Source organism: Daphnia pulicaria, chromosome 9, assembly GCF_021234035.1.
Source record: "Daphnia pulicaria isolate SC F1-1A chromosome 9, SC_F0-13Bv2, whole genome shotgun sequence".
NCBI classification, from domain to species: domain Eukaryota; kingdom Metazoa; phylum Arthropoda; class Branchiopoda; order Diplostraca; family Daphniidae; genus Daphnia; species Daphnia pulicaria.
In genome coordinates, this window is record NC_060921.1 from 3,777,826 (window position 1) to 3,796,384 (window position 18,559).

Sequence of the window (18,559 nt, forward strand, 5' to 3'; positions counted from 1 at the left end):
CAGGCCTCAAATCTGCAACAAAGGAGATACATAGTTTAGATGTTGGGATTTGTTTAAACCATGTTTAAGATAGGTTACATAGCGCAACCAGACATGCATTGACAGGGGGATTACACAATAAATGCTATAGTCAGGAATTAAGATTTTAAAAATTTTGAACAGGTTTAATCTTTCTATTTCTTTGTGTTATTCACCTGCCAAACTGCATTAAGTGGAGACGAGCATGGAGAGCCGCTACTCATGACCATGCTCACGACCATCACATATTTGTAATTATTTCTATTTATTTTTGTTGTCCTATTTTTCTTATAGTTACGTACGTTTCCAAAAAAAGTGATCGTATCGTTTTCTTTATAACTTTATGTTTCGACTCTTATGTCTTTTCTTTTTCGAAATTGAAAACAAAAAGCAGTGTTTGAAGAACAACAAGCAGACGAAACATAATCTTCTTGCTTTTTTGCTTAAGAATCGATAGAAATAAAATGCGATTAAATATTAAAATACAAAATTTCATTAAATTTTGCTTGCGAAGCTTGCTAATTTTACAGGCGAAACATTAACTGGAAAAAACCCAACCGGACCCAGCTATATAGATTAAGTTTCACGGCTTGTAAAGGCAGTCAAAATAAGATCAGTTTCAGTCTCAGTCTCAGGACTAAGGAAATAATCATTTTCATTTTTTTTTAAGGGTTTAGGTTTCAAATTGAAAGTTGTTGGCATTTTATTCGGTTTTATCATTTGTTATTATTGACATTAAAGCCCCCGACAAAAAACTACGTGATTCGCTAAAAGAAAATCATAAGATCATGACCTCGATCAGTGGACTTCAGAAATCAGAAACCTGCAACATGTTTAGAACTTCGTTTACATATAGTAAGTGACGTGACAAGATCTTTAAATTTTCCCAGCTCGGAGCTAAAAAGGGCGGGCAATGGCGTTCTAGTCCTTTAAAAGACGCACCAACCATCGATATTTGATAGTGAGCTATATCGCTCATCTGAGTCCACTATGGCTTCTCTTAACCAACGAGGATTTCAGCATGTCGTCATTCTACTCTTTATTATAGCATTTGTCATCAGCTCATCTTTGGGTATATCTTTTTAAAATTCATCGACTTAAGGCAGAAAAAGCAAATTAAACTAAATAATAATTTTTAAATGTAATTTCGATACCCAAGCAAAACGAATATTAATAATAATAATGAACTCTTCTGAATACTTCCAATGACGTATTCGGACGAATTTCAAAAATTCACTGTGATTCTAATTGTTTTTTTTTTTTTTTTTTTATTATAAATATGTCAGGGACTTCGTTGTCTTCAAAAAATAAAGAACGAAACGAGTTGAAAATACCTGAAACAAACCAAACAGCATCCCCACCATCTTATCCTGTGGCAAATGGTAAGCACAGCATTCAATACATTTATTATAGGTAGTAAAACTAAAATGTGATGGAATTATTAGCAAATTCCACAGCTGATATAGTTACAGAAACTTCATCAATCACTGCTCTTCCGATTTTGGCAAATACTAGCGATGATAGCACAAACTCTACAGTAAACAATACGACTTTATCGACTTCGAGCCCAATATCTAATACAGGTAACTTACTACATTTAATTATCCTAAATAAAATATATTATATAAAAAAAAAAAATATATATAAAAATAAAAAATATTTCGCATTGAAAAGATTAGAAAGAAAATAATCAATAATATTAAGGCCATCATAGCCTATAGTGTTCCATTTATAATATGTAAATTGAAGTTAAAGTTACCTTGTGGACTTATTTCCTATAGGAACAGCTGGTTCGGAAGCCCCTCTCGAAGCACGAGAACACGTAGCCTGGCACACGGAAGACTTGCTTGTCCCTACACCGAAAAGTGTACATCTGCTTGCGCAACTGATGGCTTTATCGATGTCGCAAATTGATACGGCTTTTCGTGGCAGTTCCCAAAGAAGTCAATCAGTTTCTATCCAGTACAACAAAAGTTTTCGCACTACGATGCAGCAGATCAGTCAAAAGCTGAACAATGCTCTCTCGCAAGCCAGCACGAATTCAGAGACGATCGTCACTTCTCTTCTGAATGCACCTGAAAAACTTGAAGAGGCTTTCAATTACTTAAAAAAATTCAAAAATTCCAGTCGAAACGCCAATTTTTTGGTTTTACCTTTGAAGAGCTTAAAAGATACCAGCGATCAGACTATTAATCTCTCTAATCAGGTGGTCAGCCAACTTTCAGGATTAGTGCGACTAGCGGACGAGATAATCGAAACTGTCGATTCATCCAAGACAGAAAAAGTACAGCAGAGGGAGGCCGTATTGGCTAAATTACAGTCGGCACAAACAGATAAAAGTATAATCGAGAATGAAACCTTTGTTATCGAAAAAGAAATTGAACAATTGAAACGAGAAGTACGTTTGCACAAAATGGACGTAGAAATTGCCATTGAAGACTTGAAAAATTTAAGATCAAAAGCAAACGACGAATTTCGGTGCTATTGGACATTCAACCAGGAGGAAGGACTAGACTTATATATTTGCCCTTATCGGCCGCAATCTTCCAAAATTCGCGAAGCAGATAAAGCCAAAGAAGAACCTCAAAAGTTGTTCGAATCAGCAATGAAACGACTCGCTGAAAAAGAGAAATTAGCGCGAGATCGAAGAGAGAAAGACAATAAACTCTTAATCACAATGAAAAAACTATTTGCTGATAAGGGCCAAATTGCTGACGACATCCAGTTGCTGGAAAAAAGTAGAACATTATTTACGGGATTGGTGGGAAATTTCACGATGCTGGAAAGGAGTTGGACCACCTTCGCTGGTATCTGTAAAGACATTCAAGAAGGTTCCGCCAAGAGCCACGCTACAGTCGTTGAAACTATCGAAAACCCCAGCAGCTGGAACAACACTCTTGCAGATGAACTTGGAGAGCAATTGAAAGACACCCAGGAAAATCTATCTCTGCTCAAGACAATCGTCCAGTCGTACCTGGAGGGTTACGCGCGACACATCGTGGAGATGGTCGCAGAAGCGGAACAAATGATGACCAAGAGAGGCCATCCACAGGAACTTGAACGCCGTCTTCTAAGAAAATGTGAACTGGCTTCTCGAGGATTACAAAGTTTCATTCAAAGTAATTCACAGCTACACGAAGCTGACTCTCAAATCACGCAAAAAATCAAGATTATAATCAGATAGAGTAGCTACCTTGTCGGCAAATGCACAAAATATATTAGTCTGCTTTGCTGTAACATGATTTAAAAACACAATACAATTTCTGTAGATACGAAGAAGTACAGTATGTGTAAATATGGGTCTGTGTAAAAATGAGTTAACTCACCACCAAGTACAGCGTAATTCTCAAACAGTTTAACGTTCCTTAAAAAATACATAAGCCTAATATTATTTTACTGTTGGCTAGTTTGAATTCTCCGTTATTTAGTCTATATACTTGCCAAATGCAACCGAAGGCGAAGTGTAACGAGTGTGACGATTGGACGGCAGTATGGGTTTTTCCATGTTTATCAGTGACGCGTCCCAGTGTCACATCTGATGGGTATTTTGACCAACTTTGGATGAAGAGATGAATGGTTCAAAGGTTATCACAGCAGGGACGAACTTTGTAGCCTTGACTTATTTGGAATAACACAAGAATCAGCAATTTAATCTGGTCGTTCTTTCTTTATACAATTCTCGTAGAGGCTATAAACTTATAAAATTTCATGGCAAACGAGCGTGACATCAGTTAACATGGCTGCAGCATGTCGGCGCAACGTTTTTGTCCTTGTTTTGGCCTCAATAGTTATTAGCTCCTCAATCGCATCGCCATCACTATGTAAGAAAATGTTTAGCATGTTAATCAAGAGTATCACGGTTAAAATTATTTTACTTGTTATTGATTTTATCCGCAAGCCTATAAACTTGGTTTCAAAAACTTAAAAACATTTGTGTTTACCTAGTGGATTTGAAACGGGAGCGAGATCTAGCCAAGGCGCTATTGTTAGCGAATTCCACCACTACTCCGTCACCTCCAGCTAATGAACGTGAGTGACGAAACCTAAATTCCTAAAAAAAAGAATAATAAACTAAAATTCTTGATTTCTTTTTTATTATTTTGTTTGCAGTAACATGTGAAGAGAAATTTAAAAATGCAGAAAAATTCTCCTTTGATGAAACTTCCCTAAATACTGATATGAGAAGATTGATGGAGAGTTACCACAATTGGGGGGAACTTCTGGCTCCGGCACCGGTGGCCATCAGTACATTGGGACACCTGATCATCATGTCCACCCAGAGACTGGATTTCCCCATCAATATCAACGTACCCACTGGCGGTTTCAAGCACATCAAGTACCCGACGAGTTTCAGAACGACTTTACTTCAAATTAGTCACCAAGGCTATTTGGCCTTCCTCAAAGCTCACACCAATATGGACAAGATCCGAATGTACAGCTCAAATACTCCGACTCACATCAAGGATGCCACCAGATACCTGATGACTCGAGATGAATTCTACATGCTCAACTTATTACCACTGTCGTTGCGGCAAATACAGGAAACGGCGGACCAGAGCAAACAGTTATCGCTAGAAGTGGCGATTGGATTCGGCAGAGTAATCGAACTTATTCGAGAAACCGTTAATGCAATCTCTGAAACTAAAAACTACAAAACGGACGAATTACAACAAGTCCAGACTGAAACGAACCTGTCGCAATTTTCCCGAAACATTTTACAGAGTGAAATCAAAATGCTGGAAGACAAAGATAAGATGCTGAGCAATATGCTGAACAGTTTCGGAGATCGCCAGAAAAATATTTTCATCCGGACCATTTACGGCAGTGAAAATTTCGTTATCAATCTGAACAAGGATCGGCTCTCGCAAAGCGAAGGGCGTCACCAGAGCCACAAAAACGTATTTTACGGTAAAAATAATTGGCATTACACCTTCTATGATCGGCAAGTAAAGAACGACAGGTGCGCAGATCAAAACACCCAACACCTTTCTGATATTCTGGTTGCCGCCGGTCAATACAGATTAAAGTACGAGTCGTGGCAGAACTCGAGAGCAACTCGACCCTTTAATGGTTTGGAAGATGTAAGTAAATTGCAACAGATTTTTATTACCATGGTTCGATGTGATTCTGTCGTGGAGCTGATGGACAAAGGAGGAAGATTGGTCAATATGTTGCAAAGCGCCAAGTTTGAATTATTGCAGAAGAATAGCACGCGCCCGGGAGCTGAAGAGATGGACGATTTGATCCGCATAATCCATCACGTTCGGGTCTCTGCTAAAGTACAAGAGAAAAGTGTGGTCAATTCAACAAATTTCCGCGGCGAAAGTTTGGTGGATATGTGGGAGTTTTCTTTCAAGCATCAACTTCAAATGTTGCAGAGCATGATCAATACCACCACCGACATTTTGAATGTCAATCACAGGCAAATGAAATTACAGCGGAAGAAAAACGAGGAGATCATCGGAAGAATCAAACAGCTGGACCTAGCCAAAATCAGCCACAAAGAGGCGATTGAAGCGCTGAATGACGGACTGGAAGTGTTGGGACTATTGCAGCGAGACTGGCTGAAGTTAATCGAATTTTATGAGAAAATGTCGCGCTTTATAAGCAAAGCCACCGAAGAAATCGAAGCTCTCGTTGAGGTGGTCAGAGTAATGAGTAAAGATGTGTCAAATTTGGATGACGACGAAATGTTTGGAAATTTACTGGAAGCTGTTGAAAAATCTAATCAAGCCGCGTTCCTCATCCACGGAGTATCTGAAATGTATGTCAATGTATCGCAAAACTTTATAATGGATCGTGTTGCCAATCTGGATAACATGATGAACATCAACGTCAATAATGTCGGGCTATCTAAGGTTCTTGAAGAGCAGAGATTACTGAAGGAAAGCGCCCAGACTGCTTACGATGGCATCATCCAGTACATCAAAGATGGAGAAGATATTTTAAAAAATAAGCTGCTGGAGCGCCGCAATCAAATCATGGACGAGTATCATTGGATGATGGACTGCGCGGAATCGGTGGATCGTGAATTTAGCATTACCAACAGAGGTGATCCTGTAAACCAATAAAACTGATGCCTTGTTAGTTGTTGTTTTTTCATGTACCACATCAAACTAGAAAATATAATAAACCCATCTACAGTTTTCCAACGCCTGTTAGATTTTTCTCTCATGGCATTTCTTTTTTTTTGGGACACGTTCCCTGTATCTGTTGTACCCTCCAGTAACATAATGGCGTCGTAGTTTCAGTTAATCGCGGTGATATTGTAGTCCGGTGCGATGCAAACGACCCAAAAAATATTGGCAAATCGGCGACAGTAAACGGGCGAACAAGTTCCAATCCCTTCGGCGGCTTCTGTTGATCAATCAAATTGTTCAAGCTGAATATCAGAATTAAAATATCAACTTTCAAAGATGTTCCTGCTCCCACTTCAATTTTATTGGCAAAATCATCAGAATCACGATGACTTGAATGTGGGTCTTGTGGGATGAGTTTGAATATTCAACCGATGAAATTTAGCCATCTTTTATTTCCTTTTTTCTTTAATGTAGTTGTGGAAGCATTGATTCTCCATCTGGTTTATGATTTAAACAAAACTTAATAAGTATTAAGGACATTTTTAATGTGATGGCTGGTTTATCTTCTTCCTGGTTTACCTCAAATACTGACATGAACACCTTGATGATTTGGAATATTATTGAGCCGTTGTTCCTGATTTCAACTTAGGTTATTACCAACGTGATTGTTGGTACCTGCGTCAAAGTAGTTTTTGACTTTGAAAAAGGCCTAGTCTCAAAGTGCTGCTGGTCATCGTGTTGGTTGTAGAACACAGTCTATGGAAGGGATTAAGAAAAGATTTCAAGTTGTGTAGCAAAATTTATATTTTGCAAACTGGACTATTAATGATTGTGCTGTGCACAACTTCTCTTACATTAAATACTTACACTGTGGCCTAACTGTTAGTGCTGTTGCCTGTTGATCTGCTTTCAGTTGGAAGATAGGTAAATCAAAGATGATGTTCAGACCTACAAGAAGGATAGCTTTAGCTTCACAATAAGGGAATGAAAAAGATATAAAAAAATTTTAAAAATGTTATGACTGTAAATACAGCAAAATAGTGTGACCTTTCAAAATTGAATAAAACTGAAATATGCAGCATCCCATTTGAGAGTTGGACAGGTTCAATTAATAGCTTCGGACAGTTTCCTTAAAAAGAACCAACACAAAAAATATATATTTTCTCAAAATTTGTTATTTTTTTATGCACATAGTTCTGTCATGGTATAGGATTTGGTTCCGTCGTTCTGTGCCCAAAACTTAGAAAACAAAATGACATAATATGGTTCATCTCTACTTTACACAGGTACAGCCACAGGTTAAATAACAAATATTCCATACAAAGTAATCTTAAGTTTCTGTTCTTCGACCGTACCAGACAGAAGACGATACAGCATACAGTCAACTCAAACTCCACCAAGCAACAGCGTTACAGCGAAAAACGATTCCCGCGCAGACGAACGATGCATGATTCGATAAAGAAGTACAAAATTCCTCTACTAGAGTACAAGGTGTCATAAAGAATGTCAATGAGATGGATGTAGAGTTGTGGACTCCTGGGGGTTCAAGCCTTCAAGGGGGTTCATCTGGGTTCAACTTGAATAAGACCAAAAACGTTATTGTTATCAACAATTGTAGAAATTATCGCAGCAAGTGGAACAAATGATGACGAAGAGAAAGAACCCAGGAGAACAACAGCACTGCCGTCGTCCAGGAAAATGTGAGAAGATATCGTATGAAATTAAAACGTTAACAGAAAGGAATAAGAACCTGCATCCCGAAAATAATTCAAAAAGGTAATTGTCGTTCTGAGAATTGTTTGAAAGTCGGGTCTTATGGAGGGAAGATGAATAAATAAAAAAATATGATGGATGAGAGCTTTAATAAGTGAACTTTGATGCATAAAAGTAGAAATAAAGTCAGAGACGGAATCATAGCAGTCAAAGTAAAACTCGGTGCAAGATTAGCGTTTAGACTGTTATAACTACACTTCAATAATCTACCAGTCCTTCGCCTTGCAAGAACATAAAATAAGATATTAACATCAGGCTGTAATAAGCTATCCTTAAAAAATTACTTTTGCTTATAATTGACATATACCTACAACATTTTCAGGATAGGTATTTATTATTATTTTTCAGCAGTGTCTTTTAAAAGTACATCTAGTATTCAAAGTAAAGATTTACTAATTAAATGGGGGCAACAACGCGGAAATATTGCGCGGTGAAATTAAAATTCTTCTTCGTCAATAGGATCTTGACTTAAAAAGATATCTTTTTCTACAGTACTTTTAACTTCTTTCTCCACTTCAGCTTGTAATTCTTCTTCCGGTAATTGCCCAATCAGAACAAGATTGTTTTTTTCTTCAGCTATCTTCGTTCGTTCTTCTTCTTTTGCTCTCTCCCTCAAATCGTCCAGAAATTTGTATTCATTCTTGACCTGGCGAACTCTAGCTGCTACCTGCTCGACTAGTTGAAGTCTTCCATCGACAATCAGGTGCCCGATTTCGGCTGAATCACGCTCACATGATTGCAACAGCAACTGGCGTTCGTAAGGTATCTGGTCAGGCTTCAGACCCATAAGTCGGTCCAACTTTTGAACATTGGGCATCAAATATTTGGTGGATATCTTGAAATAAGTGTCAGCCATTCCGTGAACTAGGGCGGTAGCTTGATTCGCCCGGGTCGCTTTAACGTGAATACCGTTGATGACGCTCATTTTATGGATATTTCTTACCGATTGGCTAGTCGTTTCAATATCTTTGCTGAAGTCCTCTAGATGTTTGTTGCCAATCGACTCGATGACCGAGGATATGCTAACAAAGAAACGAACCAAATTAGACCAATTTTCCTTTAATTCACTCAATTGAGTCAGCCCCATGTGGAGCATTTTAATGGCCTTCTCGAATTGAATCTCTTCTGTTTTCAAAACGGACATCTCTTGTAAAATTCGGACCAATTCTTCGGTTTTATTTATCGCCAATTTCCAATTCTTATCCAAATTGTTTCGTAGTTCCTCGAGCGATTTCGTGTGCAGTTTGATTTTATAATTGGCCATGGCCATTGCTTGGCGACTTGCTCGCGACTCGTTGGGAATTTCTGAGGCTACAATGGGAGGTATGTTGGCTGTAGGTACCTTCTGAGCCATTTCTTTCAACTGGAGACATTGACCGATGAAACTCTTTTCTAGTTTCTTGATGCGAGAAAATTCTTTTTCCCTCTCTTCTTCAAAGGCGCGCGATGCTGTTTCTCGATCGCTTTTTGAACTTTTTTCCGGAAGAGTTGGGGTTTTATGCGCCAGCTTGTGCATACTTTCAACATATTTCTGTCCAGTGACAATGGCATCGCTGATAGGCTGACACTTGGTTACGTTTTTCAAAGCGGAAGCCAAATAATCTGAGTGTGTGGTGGCGTTATAACGACCGTTCTTGGAATTGATGGATTCTAACGTCGGATAGTCGGTAGAAATTGTTTGGCCATTTGCGTTAAGGTCAAATACCAGTTTACTATGTATGGGAATGCAAGGATCGTCGTAGGAAGAATTGCTCGCGGAAGTGGAATTATTTTCATCATTGGTCGGCGGTTTGTTCCAAGAACTTTTACCTGAGGAAAACAGACCAAATAATCCGCCTAAAAGTACAAGTGATTTTTATTACCAGAACTCAAATTTGAATAAATTTATAGTTCTCACCCAAAACATCGTTAAGAAAAAATTGTCCAATGTCCATGCCCAAGCGTTCAAAGGCTGTCGGTTTGGAAAGCCAGGCTTGCAATAAGTCTTCATGAGCTCGATCACTCTTCTTTAGGTCGTCCTTTAGCTGCTTTTCAATTTGATTTAGATGCTGTTGGACACTATCGCTCGTCAGCTTTTTAAGGGACTGTTGTTCGACCACACTCAACTTGGTACCTTCTTTAGCGCTTTTGGAACTAACAGCCGCCAAATGGACCTCATCCGTCAAATTGGACAAGTACTCGAATTGGATGGCCACTTTCAATGACCAGTTTAAACTGTCGTTAATGGCAGTTCTCACCACTCGTAATGGTCGATGAAGACGGGATTGAATGACTGTAAAGTTACCAGTTGCTAAAATTCGAGTAGCTTCGTTCATGTAGGAGGGAACAGTGAGTGTCGACAGTCGAATCTTGTTCATATTGCTGTGTGCTACCAGGAAGGCCTTGTAACTTTCGTGACCGATTTGCATTAGAGATTGACGAAAACTGGTCGGATATCGCATGTACTGAAAACCTCCAACGGGCTTGTGGTCGTTGATGGTGAAATCGTTGGTTTGCGTAGCTGACATCATTAGACTGCCAAGGACTCCCAGACTAATGGGAATAGGAGTGAGAAACTGTTCCCAATTCATATGCTGACTGAGCTTAGCCATGAATTCAGCCTCATCTCCTTTGGCAATGTTCCGATTGGCAACATCAAGTTTTTCATAAGGTGTCACTGCAATTTACACAAAATCAATTCAGTACTAATTTTCGAATATTTACACACCAACAATATTTCTACAGCATAATGTAAACGTGACTTACGTTCGTGATAAGGTTTAGGTGTCGTAGTCGTGGTAGTTGTGGTGGTCGTAGTTGGAATCCCAAGTCTGTCTTCCTCTGCCCATCTTTTTTCGGCTTCTAGTCTTCTCTTCTCCTCCAAATATTTTGCTCTTCTCTGAGCTATTTAACATAAAAACAAATTTATAACTGCTACTTTTTAGAACATTAATATAATCTTACAAAATGTCTCTTGTGTTGTTGCCACAGAAAATACGACAGCCAAAATGACAGACCACGAATAAAACCGTGAGTATCGTCTGCTTTGGGCCATAGTTGAAGAAGATTATTTTGCTTTAGAAAAATAAAAATGTGTTGGAGTAATTTAAATTTTGCTGAAACTAGTCGACAATCCAATCAGCCACTTAATTGTACAAGATCCACTAAACAACTGAACAGAAAGAAATTGAGAAGCAAAAGTTTCTTTATGAAATCGTTATCGCATATTTAAAAAAATAAGCATGATTCTGTGAAACCGATTTCGAATTTCTAGTCTGCTAAAGTAATTGAATCCATCTAGATACGGAGTCCAAAGTGGCAATGTCAGGATCTGTAAGACTTTTGACTTTAATGACATTGGTTTTTCCCACTTTCAATAAAACTTTGTAGTTATTGTTGATAACCGTGAAAAGGTCACACGTATACCGACCAATTTTGGTAAACTTAAAGAGAGTCTAATATAATAGTCTGAACTAGCAATTGCGCAGCTCTTAATTTTTTTCAGTAGAAATGATTGCGACAGCGTCTAAACACAGGATTTTCCAAATCTGATATGGCTGGCTTATGTTTCTGTCGCGTATAATTGATAATTCAGAGCGAGTTGTTTAAAAAGTCAAGTTTTGTTGGCCGATCAGACCAGAAACAATTTCATTGCTCGTCGGCACAAGTCATGGATTCGTCCTCAAAGAGTTTGTACGATTGGCTGCTAATTATTCTTTTAGTTCTTACAGCGGTCCCAACTGGTTCTTCTGCAACTCCAATTGCGCAAAAAAATGCTCGTAAGTTAATTATTATTTTTTTAACATATTATTTTCGAATTGTGTCGCCAACGCATTTCATATTTTTGAACGCATTTCAGTGTGTCAAAATTTTCAACTTGAAATGCGGAATTCGTTTTCATGTCCGCTGTGTTTCCCTTTTGTTTTGTGGTTATTATTTGAACAAATGTAATTAATTCATTGCTGATTTACGTTCTTGTTTTATCGCCCAATTTTAACATTTTTAGGAAGACTTTCTCAGCCCAGCCTATCAATCAATACTACCGCTATCATTGCTGCCAACAACGCCGTAGCTACAAAAGATGCTGTCGAAGAAGATTTCATGACTCAATTGAGTGTACACATGGAATGGGAACACTTGCTGTCACCTGCTCCTCTTAGCATCGGACTTTTAGGCGATCTCATCATCATGTCGTCCCAGGCTAACGATTTTGCGATCGACAGCGAATTGCCAATTAGCGGTGGCATCAAGTACGTCAAATACCCCAAGAGCTTCCGCGCCACTTTGGTTCAAATCGCCAACGGAGGCCACCGCGCTTTCATGGTGGCCCACAACAACATGGACAAAATCAAACTGTTGACGGCAGATGTTCCAGCCTACATGAAAGAAGCCACCCGAATTCTGGTGACGGGAGACGAAGAGCTCGTTCAGGACTATCTTCCGGCGCCATTGAGTCGCATCCGGGAATCGGCCGTTCAGAGCGTCCTGCTGTCCAAAGCGGTCGTCTACCAATTCGAGCACGTCATGAATTTGACGACGGAGGTGCTGGAAATGTGTACCAGCGAAAAGAGCCAGCAAGAGATGAATCTAAGGAAAAATCTGGATCGGGAGAAGGTTCTCAACATCACCATTCCGTCGTACCAGCAAATGGTAGCCAACCTGAACGAGACCGTGATGAAGGATACGGCGATGATGGATCGGGCCGAAGACGATATGCGTCGCGCTCTGAAAGAAATACCAACAGGCTGGCAAATGATCGGCATGGATTTCGTCCAGAGTATGGCCAATATGGCGACCTCGATGTTTATAGGATTAGGAAGGATTGCCAATCCTGTTCTCTTTATTACTGACATAAAAAAGGCCGTCTCTTCGCCAAGTCAGGTCAACAACTCAGAGTCGAGTTCCAGCGATAATTCTACTTCCGGCGCCCAAGTTCCTGATACGAATTTGTGCCTCTTGCAGCACCGTAAACAAGTCTTGGATATTTCTGGTTTTGCCAGAAATATGCGTCAAACCTACACGACCCTAGAGTCCATCGACTCGGCTAAAGGAATATACAAAGCCACTGACGACTTGAAAACATTGAACAATCTGCTGTCGGATGAAGTCAGCGAATGTCAGTCCCTCGTCACCGCCATTGAAGAGGCCAAGTCCGTCGCCAATCAACTAGCAAACCTGGCCAAACTGAAAAAGTCAGGGAACGTTACAGATGAAGATTTCGCCCAAAAACGAGAATCTTCTCTTGGAGACTTGGAGGAACAAATGAAAAGCTTGCAAATTTATACCAAAAACTTGCACACCTTTGTAATGTCAAATCAGCAAGCCGTCCCCAACAAAACACCGCTATTGTCCAGAGCTCAGCAGGCCAATTCTGGTGGCACAGCCAGCCAACAACAGCTGGCCAATTGCCGCTATCGGGCCGACATGGCTCAGGCCACTCTTCAGCAGACCCGTGAATCACTCGACAAGACCCGCGCATTAATGATCGAACAAAATAAAGAGTTCATCAAATTGCTGACGGAACAGCAGAGTTTGAAATTAGACCAGGTTCGCTACGATGAAATCATCGCTGCCCTGCAGGAAGGTCTCAGGACATTGGGTGTATTGAAAGAGCATTGGACCAAATTGGTCATGTTCTTCCAAAAGATTGCCAACATTGTCGAACATGTCGCAGCCAAGAGCATTGAAGATTTCGCCAAACACATTGAGACTACCAGTCAGAAGCTCAAGCACGTCCATAAAGAATTCGTCATCGATGCCATGTATTCCAAGGCTTTGAAAGCTACTCAGGCTACCGCTTTGGTGCACAATATGGCCACCACTTACCTGGATGTGTCTGGTAAATATATCATGCCTAGCGTAGCTATTCTCAGTCGACTTAACGTCATCGATCCGAAAATGGCTAAAACTGAGCGTGCCAACTTATTGGCCAAGTGCGAAGAGGATTCGCAGAGTATCGTCGATCTGATTATTGTGGAAAAGGAAAAAGTCATCCGGAAAATCGAAGCCCGTGAAGCGCAAATCAAGAAGGAGTACGCATTCCTCGACGACATAAGATCCAAGCAAATTGAATTTCTACGGCAGAAAACGCAAACTGAAATGCAACAGCAAGTTAAAAGAGGTAAATTGAATAAAAACCAATTGTCGGCCGCAGTGGAACAGACACTCGTCAAAAGGATTGAAGACGACGAATTCTTGAGAGAAAATCACGTTTTCAATTATCAAGTCAACTCGGAAGAAGTTGAAGCTGAAGAATTTTAAATTTTATTAATGTTTTTAAACGGTGTTGTTGCCAACAACTCAAACCATACGGGAATAGACAATACAAATTAGTTACACAGCAATTTGTTTAGCATTATTAACCCTGGTATTAAATATACATCCATGTAAATGATTTTGTAATCGCATCGACTAGCACTAAAACGTGAATATTTCATACACCAAATAGGCAATTTTCGAAGAGCAGTAAAAAGCCCAACCTAGATAACTACAAAGTTTATTGGAAGCATAACGGTATGGCAGTTGTGTACTACACACTGTAGGTATTTTCAAAAGACAATTTCTCTTAGCGATTCGTCAGCATTTCAAGAATATTTTCATGTTTAAATTTTCGAGCGACGTCTGCTGCCGTGAGTCCAAAGTCATCTTTCTTATCGATCAACACTTTATTCTTCAGCAGAAACGTTACACACGAGTCCTAATTAAAATACATTCCTAATTATTAAACCATTTTAACCACTGGATGGGCAAAATAAGGTTTGTACCTGCTTGTGGTGAACTGCTAAATGAAGGGCTGTTCGATTGCTGACATCCGGTTGATTCAGATCAGCTCCAGCTTTCATCAACGAGGTCAGCCTTTTGACGTTTCCTTTAGCGGCGGAACTGCACAGCATTTCGCCAATCGTGTGAGGCCCATTCGTCAAGTGAGCACCACACTGGACCAAAACTGATATCTAAATAGTCAAATTAAAAACAAATGAAGTTTATAAAAAATCCAACAGTAAAATGACAACAATAATCAACACGTACAACTTCCTGATGATCACCCGATACGGCCGACATCAATGGCGTGTTTCCTAATCGATCCCTCGAATGGACGGATGCTCCTCTTCCCAATAGGAACTCTACAACTGACAATCGGCCTTCACCAGCCGCCACATGAAGTGGAGTTCTACCATCACTGTCAGACGCAGACAAATTAGCACCGTATTTCTCCAAAGATTCCAGTTTCGATAAATCTTCCGTCTAATGACAAAAACAGAATCAAATTAAATAAAACTGAAAATACAAAGAATATTAGTTGAAAATCACCTTGACAGCGGAACAAATGAGTGAAGGAAAGAGAACATCTTTGAGTTGGTCCATTTCTTCACTGGAAGACAAGTGCAAGGATCGCGCCAAAGCTTCAATCAGTTCCATTTCTTTGACCAGCGTCGTATGCGGAAGCGTCAATTCTCCCCTCAAATTCGTCATCATCATTTGCCTCTTTGTGTCGAGATCCCACTCGTCTTTCGACAAAACGTACGACAATTTCGTCAGGGCGGCCTCAGGAGTCATATCGGCACCGGGGATGACTCCAGCTTCCAACAGTGCTGCCCCAGTTTCGTAAATGGCCTGAACAGCGCCGTGACAGCACTGCGTCGTATTGATAATCAAAACGCCCTTTTGGGTAGCTCTACGCAGTTCATCGATGAGATCTAGACGATTAGAAGGGACGTTGCCTAGAACGACAAAAAGAAGATTTTAAAATAAGCAGTCGATAGTGAAAAAAGCTACTAGACGGTCAAACTTACCCGATCCGTATGTCTGCATGACAATGCCTTCGATTGGCGGATGAAGAAGGGCGCGAACAGTTTGAATGGTGATACTGGGAAAGAGTCGAAGCAAGCAAACATTTCGATTCAAAATGGAATGGACGCGAAACCGATCGATCGTCACCGGTCTAAAAACAGATCTGTATTCCACTAGAAAATTGAATGTCAAGCCCAAAGTTAATATTGCAAAAGCGACGCAAGAGTCTCGCATATTCATATTCAATTACCGTGCACGTCAATGCCAAAGTGGGCGAGCGACGGAAGATTGGGAGAATCAAACGCGTCCAGGGAACCGTTAGAGCGTTTAACCGTCCGGTTGCCACGGTAGAGTTTGTGGTTGAAAAAGACGCAAACCTCGGGGATGCAATAGCTTCCGGCCACGATCAAAGCCCCGAGGAAATTATCTCTTCCGTCGCTCCGGATTTCGAAAATGGGAATCTGCGAACCGGTGACAATTACCGTCTTGCCCAGGTTCTCCAGCATGAAAGACAGCGCCGAAGCCGTGTAGGAGAGCGTGTCGGTGCCGTGGAGGATGACGAAACCATCAAAGAGTTCGTACGATCGCTGCGTAATCGAGAAACCCGTTAAACGTCAAACGCAATTCATCAGCGCGTCAAAGAGAGAGAGGTAGGAAATGCAATCTCACCCTCAGATCCTTGGCGATATTGATCCAGTCATCCATTGTCATGTTCGACGAGTCCAATAGCGGCTCGTACTCGTAAATGGTGTAGAGAATGCGCTTGGCGTCGGGACCGAGCGAAGGCAGAGCCAAAGGAGCCTTGTGGGTGTTTCCGGCGCCGAAACGAGCCGTCGCGTATTTCTCGTCGTGCAAATGGATGGCCTTTCGTATCATTCGTTCCAGCGCGTTCGCCATGGGCACCAGAGCTAAAAAAAAAGCAATCAAAATCAAGGTCACAAGATGTTGCAACACGGAGGAATTCGCGTAACATATCCAAGGCCAAACATCAAATAAAGCATCCAGGGACTCTATAAACAATTACAAGGCTTCGACATAACTCCGCCGAGTTACTATCTGTCGCGAAATTAAAATAAAAAAGGCAAGTCATGTAATTTGCTTTCCTTATCAGTCACATGGCGTCACAACAATAAATAACTTATCACCCTAGAAAAACAAAGGAGAAAGTTTTCGGCGAAAAAGCTATCCGGGTTTAATGACTTTTGGCATCTTCCGCCGAGAATGAAGACCAAACTGGTTTAAAAATACCAAAAGGAAAAGAGGCGTGGCTGAAATTTAAATTTGTAAGTAACACGATTACACGCTGACAGCGTCAGTCGTACCATGTGACGTCAATCCGGCCTTCCCACAACCGGATCGATAAAAACGAAAAGGACCATGTGGGTATATTAGAGTAAACAAGACGGCCCCTTTATTCTTACCTCCATTCTCGTTTCTCATCATGCCGATCGTTCCCCCTGTAAAACGAAACGAAAAAAGAAACAAAACAATTAAAGACCATGTTTTCATTTCAATCCAATTTCGGTCGCCATTTACCCGTGTAGAGAACCAAGACTTTGGATTCGTTCTTGGCTTCGAGGTTGGCGCAGACGTCCATAGACGAGTGGCGCCATAGTTTCTTGGGAACGTGAGCCGCGTCGATAGGAGGGCCGGCGTTTCCCGGCGATGTAGAAACAATTTCGCTATCGTCGTCCGCTTCCAACAAGGCACACGACGCCGTCGCCATCGCCTCCGTCTCCTTGCGGCTGCTGCTGCTCAGCATCGTCTCTACCGTCTAGCCAGAGTTACAGAATGTAACCCAAACGCGTACGGCAGCACGATAAAATCAAAAGAAAGACAAAAATATCGGTTTAAACCAAAAACAAACATCGAGTAGCAGATAATGTCAAAAACAACTGGATTATTAGAAAAGAAAAAACAAACAACAAAAACTACAGAATCAACGCAACTACTATTTACACTTGTCTTCGTACCTCGTCGTTCCACTTTTGAGAGGAAAAATAAAAAACCCCAAACAAACGACGACGACGCTGCTACTTTTGATTTTTTTTTTTCGTTTGGTTAAAAGACGCACAAACCTGCGCTGTGAATTTCACTGAGGGCCGAGAGACGATAGCGATTTAACAACTTGGCTTTTTTTCGTTTCGCGAAGGAGATCTCCTACAAGCGTGTCTGTGTGTGCGCAACGGCTCCCAATGTGTGATGTCGAGCGCGCGCAGTTTCCTCGCAGAATTCGTTCGTTATTTTTTAAAGCTGACACACACACACGCACAGCAAAAAAGAGGCTGATGCAACCGAGCTGCGAACCCGAGTAAAATTACACGAGACAAACACACACACACACAAGAGAGAGAACAGAGCATCAGAATGAGTAGTAGGAGCACAGAAGCAGCTTTTACTCGTTTTGGTGAATGGGGGAGCCAAAGTGGGTGTGGTCAAAACGAGAATGGAGGAGAGATGGGAGTGGCCAAATCGAGACATGTCGAGCCATGGGACGAGACGCAGAGCAAATAGATTTTGTCGATTTCGCCTTACTCTCCCAAGGACATGCGCAAGCGTCTCTCATTTCTCTCTCGACTAGGGGGTAGATAGGGGGAAATGGCAACATGGCATGCCAAATCGAAAGGGCGGGAAAATGACAATTAAATTGTTTTTAAATTATTTGAACGAGTCAAGTGATTCCAAAATGCAAATGTTGAAAAAAGTTTACAAATGTTGAACACGAATCGAATTGATTAATTCATTTCCAAAAATGGGGTCCGACGCCGATTTCTCTTCTCCGAAATAACCCGAATCTCTTACCTGATCTATTTTTAAGCAATCGTCCCGTCACACACGCACAAACACGCGCTTTTGAAAAATGTCTACACGGAAGAAACGAACTCGGTTGGCGGATCCACGATTTTCTTTTTCGCAGA

At 40.8% G+C, this 18,559-nt stretch overlaps 6 protein-coding genes across 7 annotated transcripts in view; 2 read left to right on the forward strand and 4 right to left on the reverse strand.

The window, feature by feature from the left end:
* The window catches only part of LOC124313083 (dipeptidase 1-like), a 1,013,891-nt gene that overhangs the window by 450,452 nt on the left and 544,880 nt on the right, over positions 1-18,559 (reverse strand). The window lies entirely within an intron of this gene.
* Positions 1-18,559, reverse strand: part of LOC124313366 (vitelline membrane outer layer protein 1 homolog) — a 242,008-nt gene that overhangs the window by 172,900 nt on the left and 50,549 nt on the right. The window lies entirely within an intron of this gene.
* On the forward strand, positions 970-3,210 carry LOC124312989. Its single transcript, XM_046777626.1, has 4 exons — positions 970-1,090; positions 1,305-1,400; positions 1,464-1,601; positions 1,800-3,210. The coding sequence occupies exons 1-4, from the start codon at positions 1,009-1,011 to the stop codon at positions 3,200-3,202; spliced, it is 1,719 nt and encodes a 572-aa protein (XP_046633582.1). The 5' UTR covers positions 970-1,008; the 3' UTR covers positions 3,203-3,210.
* LOC124312883 lies at positions 8,253-11,023 on the reverse strand. Its single transcript, XM_046777423.1, has 4 exons — positions 10,815-11,023; positions 10,617-10,754; positions 9,769-10,527; positions 8,253-9,707 (listed from the first exon to the last, which is right to left on the reverse strand). The coding sequence occupies exons 1-4, from the start codon at positions 10,903-10,905 to the stop codon at positions 8,308-8,310; spliced, it is 2,388 nt and encodes a 795-aa protein (XP_046633379.1). The 5' UTR covers positions 10,906-11,023; the 3' UTR covers positions 8,253-8,307.
* LOC124312885 lies at positions 11,472-14,194 on the forward strand. The gene is made up of 2 exons (XM_046777425.1): positions 11,472-11,629; positions 11,857-14,194. Exons 1-2 carry the CDS (start codon positions 11,521-11,523, stop codon positions 14,109-14,111), a joined length of 2,364 nt encoding a protein of 787 aa, XP_046633381.1. The 5' UTR covers positions 11,472-11,520; the 3' UTR covers positions 14,112-14,194.
* LOC124312944 (L-asparaginase-like) lies at positions 14,330-18,528 on the reverse strand. 2 transcript variants are annotated; one of them, XM_046777547.1, is made up of 10 exons: positions 17,720-18,528; positions 17,178-17,415; positions 17,063-17,098; positions 16,311-16,549; positions 15,892-16,228; positions 15,644-15,814; positions 15,162-15,571; positions 14,880-15,095; positions 14,615-14,803; positions 14,330-14,547 (listed from the first exon to the last, which is right to left on the reverse strand). In XM_046777547.1, exons 2-10 carry the CDS (start codon positions 17,401-17,403, stop codon positions 14,416-14,418), a joined length of 1,956 nt encoding a protein of 651 aa, XP_046633503.1. In that variant the 5' UTR covers positions 17,404-17,415; positions 17,720-18,528; the 3' UTR covers positions 14,330-14,415. The 2 variants fall into 2 exon arrangements, with proteins under 2 accessions (XP_046633503.1, XP_046633504.1); XM_046777548.1 differs by having other exon boundaries at positions 17,615-17,723.

Bases quoted from the DNA above. Each gene is read 5' to 3' on its own strand.
- LOC124312989 (XM_046777626.1), top strand. From the start codon at position 1,009: ATGGCTTCTCTTAACCAACGAGGATTTCAGCATGTCGTCATTCTACTC. The intron at 1,091-1,304 runs GTATATCTTTTT...TAAATATGTCAG, and splicing joins TGTCATCAGCTCATCTTTGG to GGACTTCGTTGTCTTCAAAA. The intron at 1,602-1,799 runs GTAACTTACTAC...TATTTCCTATAG, and splicing joins GAGCCCAATATCTAATACAG to GAACAGCTGGTTCGGAAGCC.
- LOC124312883 (XM_046777423.1), bottom strand. From the start codon at position 10,905: ATGGCCCAAAGCAGACGATACTCACGGTTTTATTCGTGGTCTGTCATT. The intron at 10,528-10,616 runs GTAAGTCACGTT...TGTAAATTGCAG, and splicing joins ACCTAAACCTTATCACGAAC to TGACACCTTATGAAAAACTT. The intron at 9,708-9,768 runs GTGAGAACTATA...TTGTACTTTTAG, and splicing joins TTTTCTTAACGATGTTTTGG to GCGGATTATTTGGTCTGTTT.
- LOC124312885 (XM_046777425.1), top strand. From the start codon at position 11,521: ATGGATTCGTCCTCAAAGAGTTTGTACGATTGGCTGCTAATTATTCTT. The intron at 11,630-11,856 runs GTAAGTTAATTA...TAACATTTTTAG, and splicing joins AATTGCGCAAAAAAATGCTC to GAAGACTTTCTCAGCCCAGC.
- LOC124312944 (XM_046777547.1), bottom strand. From the start codon at position 17,403: ATGCTGAGCAGCAGCAGCCGCAAGGAGACGGAGGCGATGGCGACGGCG. The intron at 16,550-17,062 runs GTAAGAATAAAG...CTTTTTTTTTAG, and splicing joins GATGAGAAACGAGAATGGAG to CTCTGGTGCCCATGGCGAAC. The intron at 15,096-15,161 runs GTGATTTTCAAC...TTTTGTCATTAG, and splicing joins TCATTTGTTCCGCTGTCAAG to ACGGAAGATTTATCGAAACT.